We start from the raw sequence: 14242 nt of genomic DNA, 5'->3' as shown, positions 1-14242 counted from the left end.
TTTCCTACAAAATACAACTTTATTATTATTATTTTATTTCATTCAAACAAACACACAAACATACAATAAAAAAAGAAACACATGAGAACAATATGCTCCCAAAAGAACAAAACCAGAAAACAACCAAAATCAAAATAAACAAGCAGAAAAAAGCCAAAGCAATATAACATTAACATATTTAGTACATATGGATAAAGCAGGAAATACAAAATCAGAGAGATATAAAATCATTTTAGACTAAAATCTTCAAATCTTGTAATAGAAACTAATTTATTTTTACTTATTTCATTTATAATGCAACATAAATTGATATTAGGATGTTGAAGACAAGCTACATCAATGATCCAAGGAGGGCATGTGGGGTTGGTGATGATGTAAAGCAGGCTCCTGCTCACATACTTGGTGCATGAAGCAAGCTCCAACAAGTGAGCCCCAACAACTTCATTTTTCTCTTAGCCTTTTAACACCAACTAAGACAAAGTTCTCTAAGTAAGAAAAAGATTACCTCATAGCCACAAGTTACAAATTTCTAAAAACAATCACCAAAAACCATGTTCTTCAAAAACAGAAAAAATCATCACACAAGAGGAAATTACAACAGGGTTATTGATTATGTATTCCTCTTTTGAAACTCATACCTAACTAAACATTTCTCATCTATCTTTCTTTCAATTATCTTTTCTCCAAAGTAACTGCAAAGCCCTAATTCTTTTGTTGTTGATTAACAAATTCTAAGCAAGCTAAGTCTACAGTAGCAAGTTTTCCATATGGTTAGATGATGACCAATCCTTATTTACCAAGAAACAAATAATCTACCTTACATCTTATTTTTGAAGTCTTCTTCAGCTAAACTGGCTAATCATCTATTCTCTATTCTATACTCATATTAGAATTATTTACTCTTTGTTCATTACCTTGCCTTTTTATGGTGCACCAAAACCTGTGAATACATCTTTAGATCACAAAATCCTGGAACTCATACCCAACCTCAAATGAATGTTTTGAGCACTATCTTGTCCCAAGCCTACTTTCCTCTTCCAAGCACAATTACATACTCACGATGCATGAAAGCTCACTGTACTCCTTTTCTAACCTATGCAGCCTTTACTATTTTTCAAGGGAGGGGGCACATTTTGCTCTTAATTCTAACCTTACTATATCTACCTGGCAAAACAACTTAAGCCATCTCTTAAACTTTCTATCATTTACCTTAACTCCCTAAAACTATTTCCATCAAATCAGGAATTCTATAAAATTATTAATTCATCTAAACAATCTTATTTTATGAAAGTTCATCTTCATACTGATCTGCAGGAAATTGCCCAATAGAGTGGGCCATCTCATGGAAGCTCATCTGCTCACTGCAGCTCCTCCTGCATGGTGTTCTCCATTAAGCTCCCTTGGTTAAAGCAAAATTTCTGTGGCCCATCTACTGTTCTGTTTTGTGGCAATTAATATTTTTTTAAGTCATCTAGGACATCTTGCTTTGTAATTTGGGTCCATAAACATGGAATACTACCTATGTTTGTAAATTTTTTGCCGTATTTCTCTTCTAGATTTGATCTGAAATGACAGACAAACCATTTCCAATATGGCTGGGTAGATGAATCTGGGGTGATGCTCCATGTGGCAAAATTACCTCCTGCATCTCGATATTTCTTGTATGGGAACCACTGGTGGCCATGAGAACGAAAGACACGGTCACTTGCTACTGAGCTAGTACAGCAATCAATGACAAAATAGTCAGTTTTATGCCTATGCCAACCCCCGACAGCCTGAGGACGGTGGAATGGCACACTGTGGTCTCCTTCATGTTGAGGAATGGTGTTTGTACAAATTGCATTACAAAAAGGACACTGTTTCCAGCAGCCACCGAGATGTTCAGAGAGAATTTTCTCAATGTCAGAGATCATTTCATCCATGGGGTTTGTTGAAAAGTCCTCTTCTACTTTTCTCATTGCATGATCCAAAGCTGTGCTCATGGCTTCTTTGAGAAACTCAGTATCTGTTATCTCCTGGTGTTCGATGCTTACCAGGTCTCTTCTTGGGAAGATCAGGTTGCTCCCTAGATGGTCACAGAACAAATCCAGCCAGGCAGATGCAGTGCTGCCTTTATCTTTACCTACTGCTGTGGACTCATGAATGGCAGACAGGATGGTATGCTTCATGTCACCTAAAATTATTTTTAAAAAAGTCTTTATTTTTTTACTTTCTTCTTCTGAACAGTATCTTGTAATGTGATCTTTAATGTATTGCCTGAAAAATGATTCAGGATGATGAAGGTATTGCCAGTATTTATCAAAATTTTCTTCTTCTGCTAGAGAGTAAAGAATATGTTTCTCCAAGTTAGCTCTGTTTCCATTGAATTCAGGGCAGGTGGCTCTCATGTCTCCAGCGACTTTAGGACCCATCATTTCCCATATAGTGGCAGAGATGGCAGGAGTGAGCTTGAGCCATAGGAAGTCAACAAAGGATGTGATAGAGGTGGCACCTTGGCAGGAGATCTTAAAACTCATAAAGAAATCCTCTTTCTTTCTCTCCAGATAGTTCACAGGGTCATTCGCACTCTTGAATGCCTCATGCGTTTCCTTGAAACTCTTGGATGCTCTTTGGAATAAGTACAAGGATAAGTCAATGTTGTAGTCTCTGGTCAATGTGTAGTCCTCGCAGGGTTCGGATTTCAGCTCATTTTCTATGATCCTAAGAATTTCATGAAAGTAATTCTGACTGTAATCACGCTTTTGTTTCCAAATATTTTTAAGTGTTTCATTAAATTTTGAATGAATGTTGTTAGTAGTCTTATTGATGGATTCTTTATGACGGGCTTCTAAACTCTTTGTAATTATATGATATTTTTTTTTCATTTGGATATGCTTCTCATACATGATTTCAAATGGTTCTCCAGACTTTCTTTTTAGTCTTTCTGCAATATTTTTGTCCTTCTTGAAATATTCAAGAAGGATATTTTCAGAATCCAAATCAATGTTAGGCTCTGTGACACGAGGAACATTCGAAGACACACTGTAGATCCATTTTGTCCAAAGTTTACTGAATGTCTCACGCAACTCTTCATCACTTAATTGTTTACCCTTCAGACTTAAAGCTAACCTTTGACTCTTCTCTAACAATTCATTTTCATATTGTGACTTTTGCTTATCTAGTATTTCTTGGCTTTGTTTAAGACTGATATGTTCATTGCATTTCCTTCTGGTGTCTGAAATAAGTGAATCCTTAAGTATTAGTAGCTTATGTTCAAAATTTGCTTTCCATTGAACCAGTATTTCACTATCTGGGTCTTCTTCAAAATATTTGTCAAATTCTTGTTTGATGGTTTTATATTTCTTGCTAAATGGATCCTCCAGTAAATTGGATGAGAGTGTCAGGATTATCCCATTTTGAATCTGATTGGTCAGCTGGTTGTGTAACTCTAGCACATGACTCCTCAGCTCCCAGGTCCAGTGGGTATACATGGTTTCCAGTTTGCTCATGGCTACGACCTCTTGGGTGTTCCTGAAACTGAAAATGAAGTTTTCAGTGATAAGAGCTTTCCACAAATCTTGAACTCGGAATTTTACATCTGAGATTTTCAAGATCCTTCCCCTAGATTCCTGCTGGGCAGTCAAAAGAATTGCATTCCTTAGTTCCTGGACATTGTGGCTATAGCGAGGATTGGGAGGGGCCATTGGGGGATTGCCATCCCACAGGTGAGCAAAGTAGTAGACATGACTATTGGCATCAAACTTAATGACATCACTGAAGCGGGTTATGTTTGAGCACTCTTCCGACTCAGCAGCCAATGCTGTCATTTCATCCAGTTTCTGCTCCAGTTTCCTTCGTCCTTCCATAGTTTGGTCTTTTGCTGTAACTTCTCCCACATTCTGATGGACAAAGAGGCATCTGGGGGAGATTTTTACTTGTTTCATTCTCAGAAATGCTTGAACAGCTATTTGTAGGATATCCTGCATCTCTGATGTATTCTCCCCAAAAATATTGATCAGAGTCAAGTTTCCAAGGCCAATCACAAAGGTTGCCAACTCATTGTCCCATTTCTGGGATTTATTGTTGAGTTCTGGAGCCCGAAGTCCTTCCGTGTCTACAACAAGCACATAATCAAAGCCAAGTTCTTCTGTGAATGTCTCTTCCACCTTCAGGAGTTGCATGTAGGCCCCCTTGGTACACCTGCCTGCACTGACTGTGAACTGCAGCCCAAACAGGGCATTCAGCAGGGTAGATTTTCCTGAGCTCTGCAGGCCAAGGACAGAGAGAATAAACAGCCTTTTGTCTCCAATTTTCTCTGAGATCTTGTCAAAAATAGCTGCTACCCACTTTAGAGGCACGTATGAAGCATCTCCATCCATCAGCTCAATGGGAATACCAGCTATCATCAGGTCTGCAGCAATGTCAGGGAGAGAGAGAAATCTTTCATCTTTATTGGAAGAAGTTTCTTCCAGAGCTTCATAGACTTGCCCAATTTCTCGAAGAAGGTGCTCAATTCCAAATGTACAGGCAAGAATTTCTGTGGAGATAGCTTCTATTTGATTTTGCCAGAGTTGCAAGGAGTTGCTGTTACATTTCTTATGTTTTTCGGTTTGTACCATTGACCACAATGATCTTTGTTCTTGCTGTAATTTCACCAAATGCCCTATGGTTAAGTTGTGCAAAAACAAACTCAGCCAGTGTAAGAAGTAGTGTTTGAATGAAGCATCTTCATATTCTTGAAGGATATCCAGGAAAGAATGCATTACATCATTGAGATGAAAGACTTTTTCTAACTGTTGGTATCGTATTTTTTGTTTCTCTGTATGAATCTCACTTTTATGTTGTTCAATACTTCGATTTCCTTTTTCTGTCAGATGATAGAGTTCTTTGTCTTTTTTACACCAATTATGCCAGAGTTTTCCCTGAAGGGGAAGCAAATTTTCCTTTACCTTTGATAATTTCCATTCTGATAGTAGAGCCATTATAATCTCAGCCTTTTCTTTGGCTTCCTTGCAGTCTCTCTGGTCTTCATCAACTAGGAATCCTTGTTTTCTAGCCAACTGTGAACAGTCTGCTATGCTGAGAGAAGTTTCAGAGAATTCTAGTAAATATTTGATGGCATTTGTGAGCTCCTCTGTTAATTCTGCCTCATTTCTATTCTTGATGCCAATTTTGATTCTTTTACCAGAATAATTTGCTACAGCCTTTTCTTTGTCATCAATCAAGAAGATCAAAGATGTTGCTGACTTACAGAGGTGTCTGACAAGCTTTTGATTTTCTTCATTGATATCAGAAGCTGACATGAGGATTACAATGAGAGAAGAGACATCTTGCAGGAAGCTGAGTTGTTGTCTAAGTTCCTTGGCATCTCCGTGAAGATTGGTGAAGGTCAGACACTTGTCAAATAAGTCATCATCGAGGCCTCCAGGACAGAACCAGCAGATTTCTACTACTCCCTCCATCAAGAGACAGTGTTTGCTGCTTCCTCTGCAGTGTCTGTGAAAAAACACATCATGTTTACGTTTACTGAGGAGAGAGTTCATGATCTGAGATTTGGAAGCAGAGAGGCCATTTCCAACTCTAACGAAGGACACAATGGGGGTAGAGACATGACACATCTGCTGATCCTTGTGACTGTAGCTTTTGTCCTGTGGTGACTCACTGGATTCTTGCCAACTCCTCCTAATTTGTCTGAGAGACCAGAGAAAGAATTCGATTTGAGAAGTGTTAGGATTTGGCACCACAAGAGGGAGTGCATATTGACAAATAGAAAGTTTGGACAAAATATATTGCCTGGCAAGATCATCTGCACAGTGTAAAATGGCCATCTGGGTATCCATTGGGTGAATGTAGGGCTGTGACTTTTTGGCTAATGACTTCATGATATCATCACTGTCTTCAACGGACTCTTCATATGGATCAAAATCCTCATTTTTCTGACAGAAGGAACTTTTAAAGACATGGTCTTCTTCATCTTTGTAAGTCAGTTTTCTCAACCTGCAATCCAACATCAGTAGTTTTTGTAGAAAATAGTTAGGAAGTTGCTGTTCGGATCTTGGCTGGTACTTGTGTACCGATATCTTGTAGATCTGATGGAAGTCAGCTCTGCTCATCCTTTTTGGGTAGAAATGTTCTAGGCCTAGACGCTGGAGTAATTCCAGGAAAGATCCCACTTGTCTCATTTCCTTTGCGTTAGTTTCATGATTTTTTTTGTTATAAGTCTGTTTCCTTTTAGGGTAGAGCCACTGCAACTGTTTTTTCATCTGCAAAGAAGCAGTGGTGGCTTTATAGTCCCCGTCATTGAGTCTACACTCCTGGGCACTAATGAATTGAGTTATATAAGTGGCAGCTTTTTTCAGAATGTTGACTGTGCTTAGTAGAAAACTCTGCAATTGCCAATCTGTGAGAAACATATAAATCCAAATGGCATAATTTTTAATTTTTTGATGCAGTATTTGTATGGAATCTATCAGTATTTTAAGTTTCCCCTCATAATCAGAAACCTCTTGGGATTTCATATTCTTTTGAAAAAGTCTAGTTTCTTGCCCAGTACTATACACATATTCCTCATCCTGTATCTGAGCAGAAAGGCCAGCCAGTGCAGTGTAGTTGTCTTTCAAACATTTAGCCATTTGAAGGGGATCCTTAAAATCACTTCTGTGGCTGTTGAGGATGATGTCCCAAATGGGCACCAAGTGAAGTCCCTTGTCAATGACAGACCAGGTTTTGTTGCTTGTGAGAAGGCCAGCTGTCCACTGGACAATTCCATTTGCTTCTGCTGGTCCACCTGTCTGGGCCACAGAGACCTGAACATTGATTTGGAGCTGTTGATTAGCTGCATTCTGGCAGGATCTCACTGAATATGAATCTGATGTTTTCATCCTTGCTCCAACATCCACCTCAAAGCCATTGTAGTGCCCCCTTATGTAACTGTCTAAGGCCTCTGCTGCCTGTTGCTTCACATGATCTAGCTGGTCCCTTTTGAAACCTTCTGAAATGGCCTTCCAGCAGTAGATTCCCCCAAGGTGCAAAGGACCTTGATTAGCATGAGAACCAAATCTGTTGAAGAATTCCTCAGTCCTGTTTCTCAGTGAGAGGAATTTGTCTGCTTCTTCAGTGTGTTCCAGCTGCTCTTCAATGATTTTCAACTCCTTGAGAGCAGCTGTGGAGAGCTGAAGCTGATCAATTCGAAAGTGGAAAGAGGCCAGGGGCACATAGCTATACTTTGCTGAACAGAAATAAGAATGTTCTGAGTTTGACTGGTGGGTGTCCTTCCATTCTGAATGTTTGCTTTGCTTGATACCAAATTCTGAACTAAATTCTGAGAGTCCACCCTTGGTTGGTCCAAATCCCAGCTTCTGGACAGCTTCAGTGAACATGGATTCTGCTTGAGAAGATGTGAATTCTTTTGCTTCCATCCTTTTTCCTTGTTCAGGTCCAAAGAGGAATAATTCCTTGGGGACCCTAAGAAGATCTTCTCTCCTTGCCACTAGGTCTTTTTGGTGGCAGGTCTTATAAATTCCCTGCAGGGCCAGCCCTCCAGATGCCCATCTTATCAGGTCTCTATCTGAGAGGTTTTGACTGTGAGCCAGGGTCTGTTCCATGTGACTGAGATGTCTCTCCATTGTTTCAGTGATGTCTTTTAGGGGCACTTCAGGCATTGGCCAGCACTCCTCAGGGATCTCCAGTGCTTGCCTCAGCTCTGCTTCTTTTCTTCTCACTGCCTCTTCTTCTCTGTGCTTCCCTTCTGACTGCAAGGCTTTCAGATCCTGCAGTGCCTGTCCGGCCTGCCTCTGCCTGTTCTTTATCATCTCCGCTGGAGTCTCCTGCAGCTCTGCAACACTATTTGTCTGTGAGAGGTCAAGCAGCTTCTCCAGAGCCTTTTTCTCCCATGTGTGCTTTGTCTGGGACTTCAGCTTCTGGAGGTCTCTTTTGTCTAAATATTGTAAGGCCTGGGCAGAGGTCACACCTAGGTCTTCCTGAAGCTTAGGCAGCCAGTAGTCAGCAGACAGTTCCACTTCTGCCAGCATCTCCTGGAGATTGTGCCTCCTTCTGCTTCCAGACTGAGACTTGTCATGAAAATTCTCTTCCGTGTTCATGACTGTGTAAAGAACAGGCACTTAGTCACAATCTTACCCTCTGTAAGCATTGATTTCTTGGCCAATAGAATGAATGTCTCAAGTCTATGTGTCTGAAGATACTTTTCATTCCTATCTTTAATTTTGAAGCTTGTATTTTCATTAGTATCTTTGTCACATTACTGTTCACATTTCTACTAAATGTAGTCAGTGTATCTAGTTGTCATTGTGAGGTGCAGTGCTATAGACTGGGTTTTTAACCCTTCATCCTCCATAAACTCCATGGTAGGACAATCAGCAAAGCAATAGTTGAGATATAAAAATATGTTAGTTTTTTGTCATATCATAAACAAGACTTGTTTCATCATTTCTTTAGCTATTCTATATTAGTTTCAATGAAACTAATATTCTATTAGTATTCTATTCCTAATTTTTGGTCCCTTCATTTTAAATCATGAAATATTTAATTTTGTGTTTCATGCTTCCAAAAGTACCTTTACCTTGGATAATACTTGTTCATTTGTGGTTTCTCATCTTACTCTTTGATATATTATCTTTCTGTTAATTAAACAGCTTCCAATGTGTTGGAGCTAGACATATTTGTATATGTATATTCTAATCCACTAGTCTATCAAAAACATTTCCTCGGTGTTATTGCCACATCTTTACACACACACATATACACACATGCGCGCATGCACACACACATACACACACACACACACACACACACACACATACATATTCACACACACTCAGGCTATTTACCCATAAATAAAATGAAGTAGTATATGCTTCAGTTGCACACATTACTTATGTTTCTAATTCTCCTACAATTTCTGTCCTATTCAAAGGCACCCGTGTATTGGCCAATGATTATAATATTTATCTGTTCTTCCACTTAATGTAAATTTTGTACTCCATGGCTTTCAAATGTCTTCTGTAATCTCTCTTTAATCTTATTTCCTTTTCAGCTTTATCATTTTGCTTTCATATGCATTTATTGTAATGGCTATAATAGGCTATAATAGGTATTATATCTTATTTTTGTTCTCTTATTTTTCTACTCTTCAATTTTTATTTTGAAATCAGTTGGCATTCAACACTATCATGGTGTGTATGTCAAACTTTGTCAAGCTACTTTACCCATGTACTGCATCTATATGTATCACCAGAGGTGAGGTCTTTGTAAGTATTTCAGAAAGAAAGGCCAGATGAAGAGATTTCTAGTTAGTGTTTCCCATTCTCATCACTATGAGAAAATAATTCAGACATATGGAACAAACACTGAATACCAAGCAAAGGAAGATTTGTATACAAAGTTACATAACAAAAAGTGACTGGATGCTTCTTAAATAGGAGTTGAACTGCACAAGCTTTTTAATTGCATGATTATCAATTTCAGAGGATACTGATTAAGGCTACATATTTGATTGTAGAATATTTTTATTAGGATGACAACAAAAAACTTCATTTCTTTTTCATATCAAAATGTAGATTAGAATGTTAGACATGTCTTTGGTTTGAGTCCCTTACACCATAAAACCCAGTTTTGTGATTACTGATCCCATGCCTAGATATTGTATGAAAATTTCCTGCTTTTCCCACAATCTCCCTTGGTTTTCTTTATGTTCTTCCCTCTTACTTCTCTCTGTTTCCCATTAAACCTTTGTCTCAAAAATTGAGATTAATGCCGTTATTGAATGCTAAGTTCAATTGCCCTTTGTCTCTTTGCCTTTCTGCTTGTGTGTGATGAAGAAGCATGAATGCTCACTCTAGCTACTTGTATATTGATCTTATATTTCCCAGTGTCCAGAACTTTAAGGCCCAAATTCTGTTCATTGTAAGCTTTTGGTCTCTGCAAATTTGTTTAAAAAAAAAACAGTAAGAGACAGAAATTGATGCAGGGAGCTGAAAAGTTGTAACACCTGATAATGGAAGCAGCATGGCAAAGAAGTATTGGGAAACAGTTGGAAAAACAACTGTTGGAGATCAAGCTTTCATTACCACAGTTAGAGTGCTATTGCCAGTTTTGGTGAGAACCCTAAGAGAACTATGAGAATATCTATAACTTTTGGGAGTTGAATTGAGTTGCTGTGATTCAAATATTGGTAGACATATACATGCTGTACGCAGCCCTGTGAAATCTCAAGTAGAAATGAGGAACAATGTGTTATAGAGGTAAGGCCAGTCTTGTGAAGAGGCAAATAACTTCACTAAATGGTGTCAATATAGAAGAAAAGGATGAAGATCTTAGAAGAAGGATTGGATATAGTTGGCAATGAGCACACATTTGGGGCATGTGCTTAGCATACGCAAGGGTCCAGGTGTAATACCCAGAACAAAAAAAGATAAAAAATGTGAAATTACAATCTGAAATCACATATATAGTATTTTATATTAATCGATGATGAGTAAAATTTCAAAACCAGAAACACTTGGCCTAGTTTACACCAGTGAATTACATGACCTATATAGTGATATATGACACTAAATTTAGATTCTAAAAATAAAAATAAAAAAATATTATACTTCTCAATTGCTTCTATGAGGCCACCATAACTTTACTTCCAAATCATGATTGAGATATTACATAAAAGGAAATCTGCAAACAAATATTTCTTATCTCTCAGAAGCAATTATTAACATTTGAAATTCAACAATACATAATAGATTCTGCCTCTAGAGGCTTTGCAAGTATTACTGCTGTGTCACATGTGTGTAAGTAGGTGGCAGAGAAGAGAGAGGCTGTGTCTATGCTCCACTCAGTGTTCTGACGTTTGAACATCTGAATCATCTGTAACCTAACATTTCCTGAAAATAGCCTGAGATTCCCACCTGTCCAGCTCTGCATAGGCCCAGATGGGCTCCCAGGAGAGGGAGCAAGCTGGAGACTAGAAGAATCCATCTTGGGATTGTGGGCCCCAAGCAGGAGTGAGCCTGAGACAGGTGAGTCAACATGGGGCCACTTGGGTGGGCTGGGTGAGGAGAAAGCCTTAGACAACTACCAGACTGGAACCATGAGGCCTGAGATGACCACCAGTCTGGCATTATGCATGCTTGGAGGAGGGCAGACCATGCCCAAGATGACCCCTGCCAGGTGCCATAATGCGCAATAATGCCATATACTCCTGAGATGACCCCAGACACTGGGACCCTGGGTGCCACTAAGAGGAGCAAGTAAGTGGTAGAGAAATGGAAGAGAAAAATAAACAGAAGGTTGTGGGCACAGTGAAGTGGAGACTTGAGGGTAGTGAGGAACAGTCTGATGTGAATAGCCAGTGATACCACCTGGGACTAGGGTCGGGTCCTATTCTGTTCTGCCACCAGGGGCTATGACTGAGTCAGTACCCCTGCAGCAGCTGAAGACCAGGTAGATGGCTCTGGTCTGGGCTGCCACCTGGGGTCATTTTGATGTTTGAGGGCTGTGCAGAACTAGCTCCATTCCTCACTTGGGCATCTTGAGAGAGCCGGCTCTGGGGGTACAAGAACAGAGAGAGCCTAGAGTTGTTGGTGAGATGGTCCAAGGATATTAACATGAGAAAGCTGGCCCTACCACATATCTCCCATGCTGTGGCATAGACGAGGGTGAGATACTCTCCTTCCTATTACTCCCTCACCACTATTAACAGGTGGGAGGCCTGGCCTTGGGATCACGAGAGTAGGAGAGCTGTCCCTGCCCATCACAAGCACTTGGGAGAGAGGGCCATGCACCTTGCCTGTGTAGCACAGAAAATCTGACCCTGGTGGTAGCAGCATTGGCAAGTCAACCCCAAAGGTGTGAGTGCTGGTCCTGCCTCTTCTTTGCTGTGTGATGGAATTGGCGAGGGAGAGATCCCCCTTTGCCCTTACCACCAGCAGTGGGTGGGAGAGATGGCCCTGATAGAGATATGAGAGCAGGAGATCTGGACCTGCCCCTCACCTGCTGCAGCACTTTTGAGAGCAGGCCATGTACCTCATCTGTAGAGATGGCCCTGATGGTAGGGGTGTGGGTGAGCTGGCCCTGCAACTTGTCTGCTGTACAGCAGTGTGGATGAAGGAGAGACGCCCTCCTTAACCTTCACCCCTTGCCACCATTGGCAGGCAAGAGAACTGGCACTGGGGTCAGGAGAGCAAGAGAGCTGGTTGTTGCAAGATATTTGATCACACTGTGAACCCTGAGACTGTATACTGGAAAAAAAATCTGTTTCCAGTTGTGGTGTGGCTCAGTCCTAGCACACACGTTGAATCCAAGAGTTTACTGTTTATTGTAAACAAGATTAAATGAGGTCAACCATAGGTCAAGAGATGGAGCAGGCAACCAGTTGATAGGGGGTGAATACAGAAAAAAACATAGTTAGAGGAAGTCAGGAGGATGGATAGAGAGATGCACAGGAAGCAGAAAGGGGGCACAATCAGTTGGAAGTGTTTTTAAGACTGTGTGGAGGATAATGGGCTCTTTCCATCTGGGACATCATTTGAAGAAGAAGGTCAGCTGGGTGCTTTCTCTGCCTCTCTGAGATAGCAGGCTTTCACCCCAGCATCTGGCTCCTGAGTCTTCATTTGATAAAATTATTGGGATTTTGTTTTAAAAAAACAATAGCTAACCCTGCCCCTCAATTGCTGCAGCATTTGGGAAAGCTAGCCCTGTACCTTGCCTGGGCAACACAGAAAAGCTGACCCTGGTGGTAGAGGTGTTGGAGAGCCACCCCCAAAGGCATGAATGCAGGAGAGTGGGCCAGGAAGAGTCTTGTCTGCTGGGAAGTGGAATAGATGAGGGAGAGGCAATCTCCTTTCCTCTCCCTCATTCCTAACCACCTATGGTAGGCAAGAGAGCTGGCTCTAATGTCATGAGAGTGGGAGAATTGGCCATGTTCCTCACAGGCAGCAACACTCAGGAGAACAGGCCCTGTGTCTCACTTGGACAGCAGGGTAGAGTTGGTCTTGGTTGCAGGGAGTGGGGTGAGCTGGGGGAAGGAGGGAGGATGTTGCTTGTGAACAGGCCCTGAGGGTGTGAAAGTAGGAAAGCCAGCTGGGTGACTAGCTTAGATATCTTTCAGGCCCAGATCCAGGGCTTTGAATTGGCCCACCCTGACATCTACCCCATCTATGAACTGCTAGAATGAGAGAAGAGGCTGGTCTTATAGATCTAAAAACAAAATCTCCATGACCCAGGGCAACAACAGGATGAGGAGCTCCAGTGAGGTTTCAGTATTGATAGAGTAGCAGAAGCTAGAGGAATTGAACTAGATGGCTCATTGCAATAAACACTTACAAGCAAAAAAGTGTGGACAAAAAGGTTTAATGTGGGATACACTGTCACAACAAAAGCTTTCAAAATGAACTTTTCTCTTTTTTTGGGGGGGGTGCAGTTGCAAGTGTGGAAAGTGGGTATGAGGGGATGGGGAGATGAGTGGGATTGGGGTGCATGATGTGAAATTCACAAAGAATCAATAAAAAAGCACACACACACACATGCACATGTGCGCACACACACACACACACACAGTTAGTAGAATTTTTTTTACCATGGCCAACTGGCCTTTGTCTAGGTATGGTGAACTGGCTTAATAGGTGAGCAACAATGAACATATTTCATATCAGTATTCTAAAGAAAAATAATCACATGATTACGTCCACCAGATAAGACAGCATTTTGACCAAATTCAACACTTAATCCTGATTTTAAAATCTCAGCATATAGGAAAGGAGAGGACAACATTTAGCTTGACAAAAAGCATATGCAAAAAACTACACAGGTAACATCATTTTTAATATTGAGAAAACAGAGGCTTTGTGTTAAGATCAGGAACAAAGCAAGGGTTATTTTTCTTTTCACTCTTATTCAATACCTAACATGAACTCATAGGTAATAAATAAGGTAATAAAAGCAGATAAAATTTATATATGGGAAAGTAGTAACTAAAAATAAAGCTACTTTTATTCACATATAGTATGACTTACAATGTAGAAAATCTTGAAGGGCAAACAATAAAAGCTGCCTTGAACTAACATGAGTATAAGAAATTTCCAGGTATAAAGTTAAAATAAAATATACTCTTTGTATATCAACAAAGAATAATTGAATGGTGTTTCAAATTAAAAGCACATTACTATTTAAAGCAGTTAAATATAAACCTAACAAAGCATCTACAAGGCTTATATGAAGAAGACTAATATTCTGATGGAACAGACTGAAGAGTATG

The 14242-nt window shown here is 40.2% G+C and overlaps 1 protein-coding gene and 1 non-coding gene across 2 annotated transcripts; one reads left to right on the top strand and one right to left on the bottom strand.

Moving 5' to 3' along the window:
• Positions 1-245: 245 nt before the first annotated feature.
• Positions 246-8162, bottom strand: LOC114633867 (interferon-induced very large GTPase 1-like). Its single transcript, XM_028782483.1, has one exon. The coding sequence runs from the start codon at positions 8076-8078 to the stop codon at positions 1452-1454; it is 6627 nt and encodes a 2208-aa protein (XP_028638316.1). The 5' UTR covers positions 8079-8162; the 3' UTR covers positions 246-1451.
• A 2570-nt stretch (positions 8163-10732) lies between these two features.
• LOC114633869 lies at positions 10733-10869 on the top strand. The gene has a single exon (XR_003713254.1). It is a non-coding gene; the product is annotated as a small nucleolar RNA SNORA17 (small nucleolar RNA).
• Positions 10870-14242: the final 3373 nt, after the last annotated feature.

This window comes from Grammomys surdaster, unplaced genomic scaffold (genome assembly GCF_004785775.1).
Source record: "Grammomys surdaster isolate TR1022 unplaced genomic scaffold, NIH_TR_1.0 754, whole genome shotgun sequence".
NCBI lineage: Eukaryota > Metazoa > Chordata > Mammalia > Rodentia > Muridae > Grammomys > Grammomys surdaster.
Note: the sequence above shows the minus strand (reverse complement) of the source record. Positions and strands in the feature narration are given on the sequence as shown.

What these genes read in the sequence shown, in the direction of transcription:
- LOC114633867 (XM_028782483.1), bottom strand. Translation starts at nt 8,078, where the DNA reads ATGAACACGGAAGAGAATTTTCATGACAAGTCTCAGTCTGGAAGCAGA.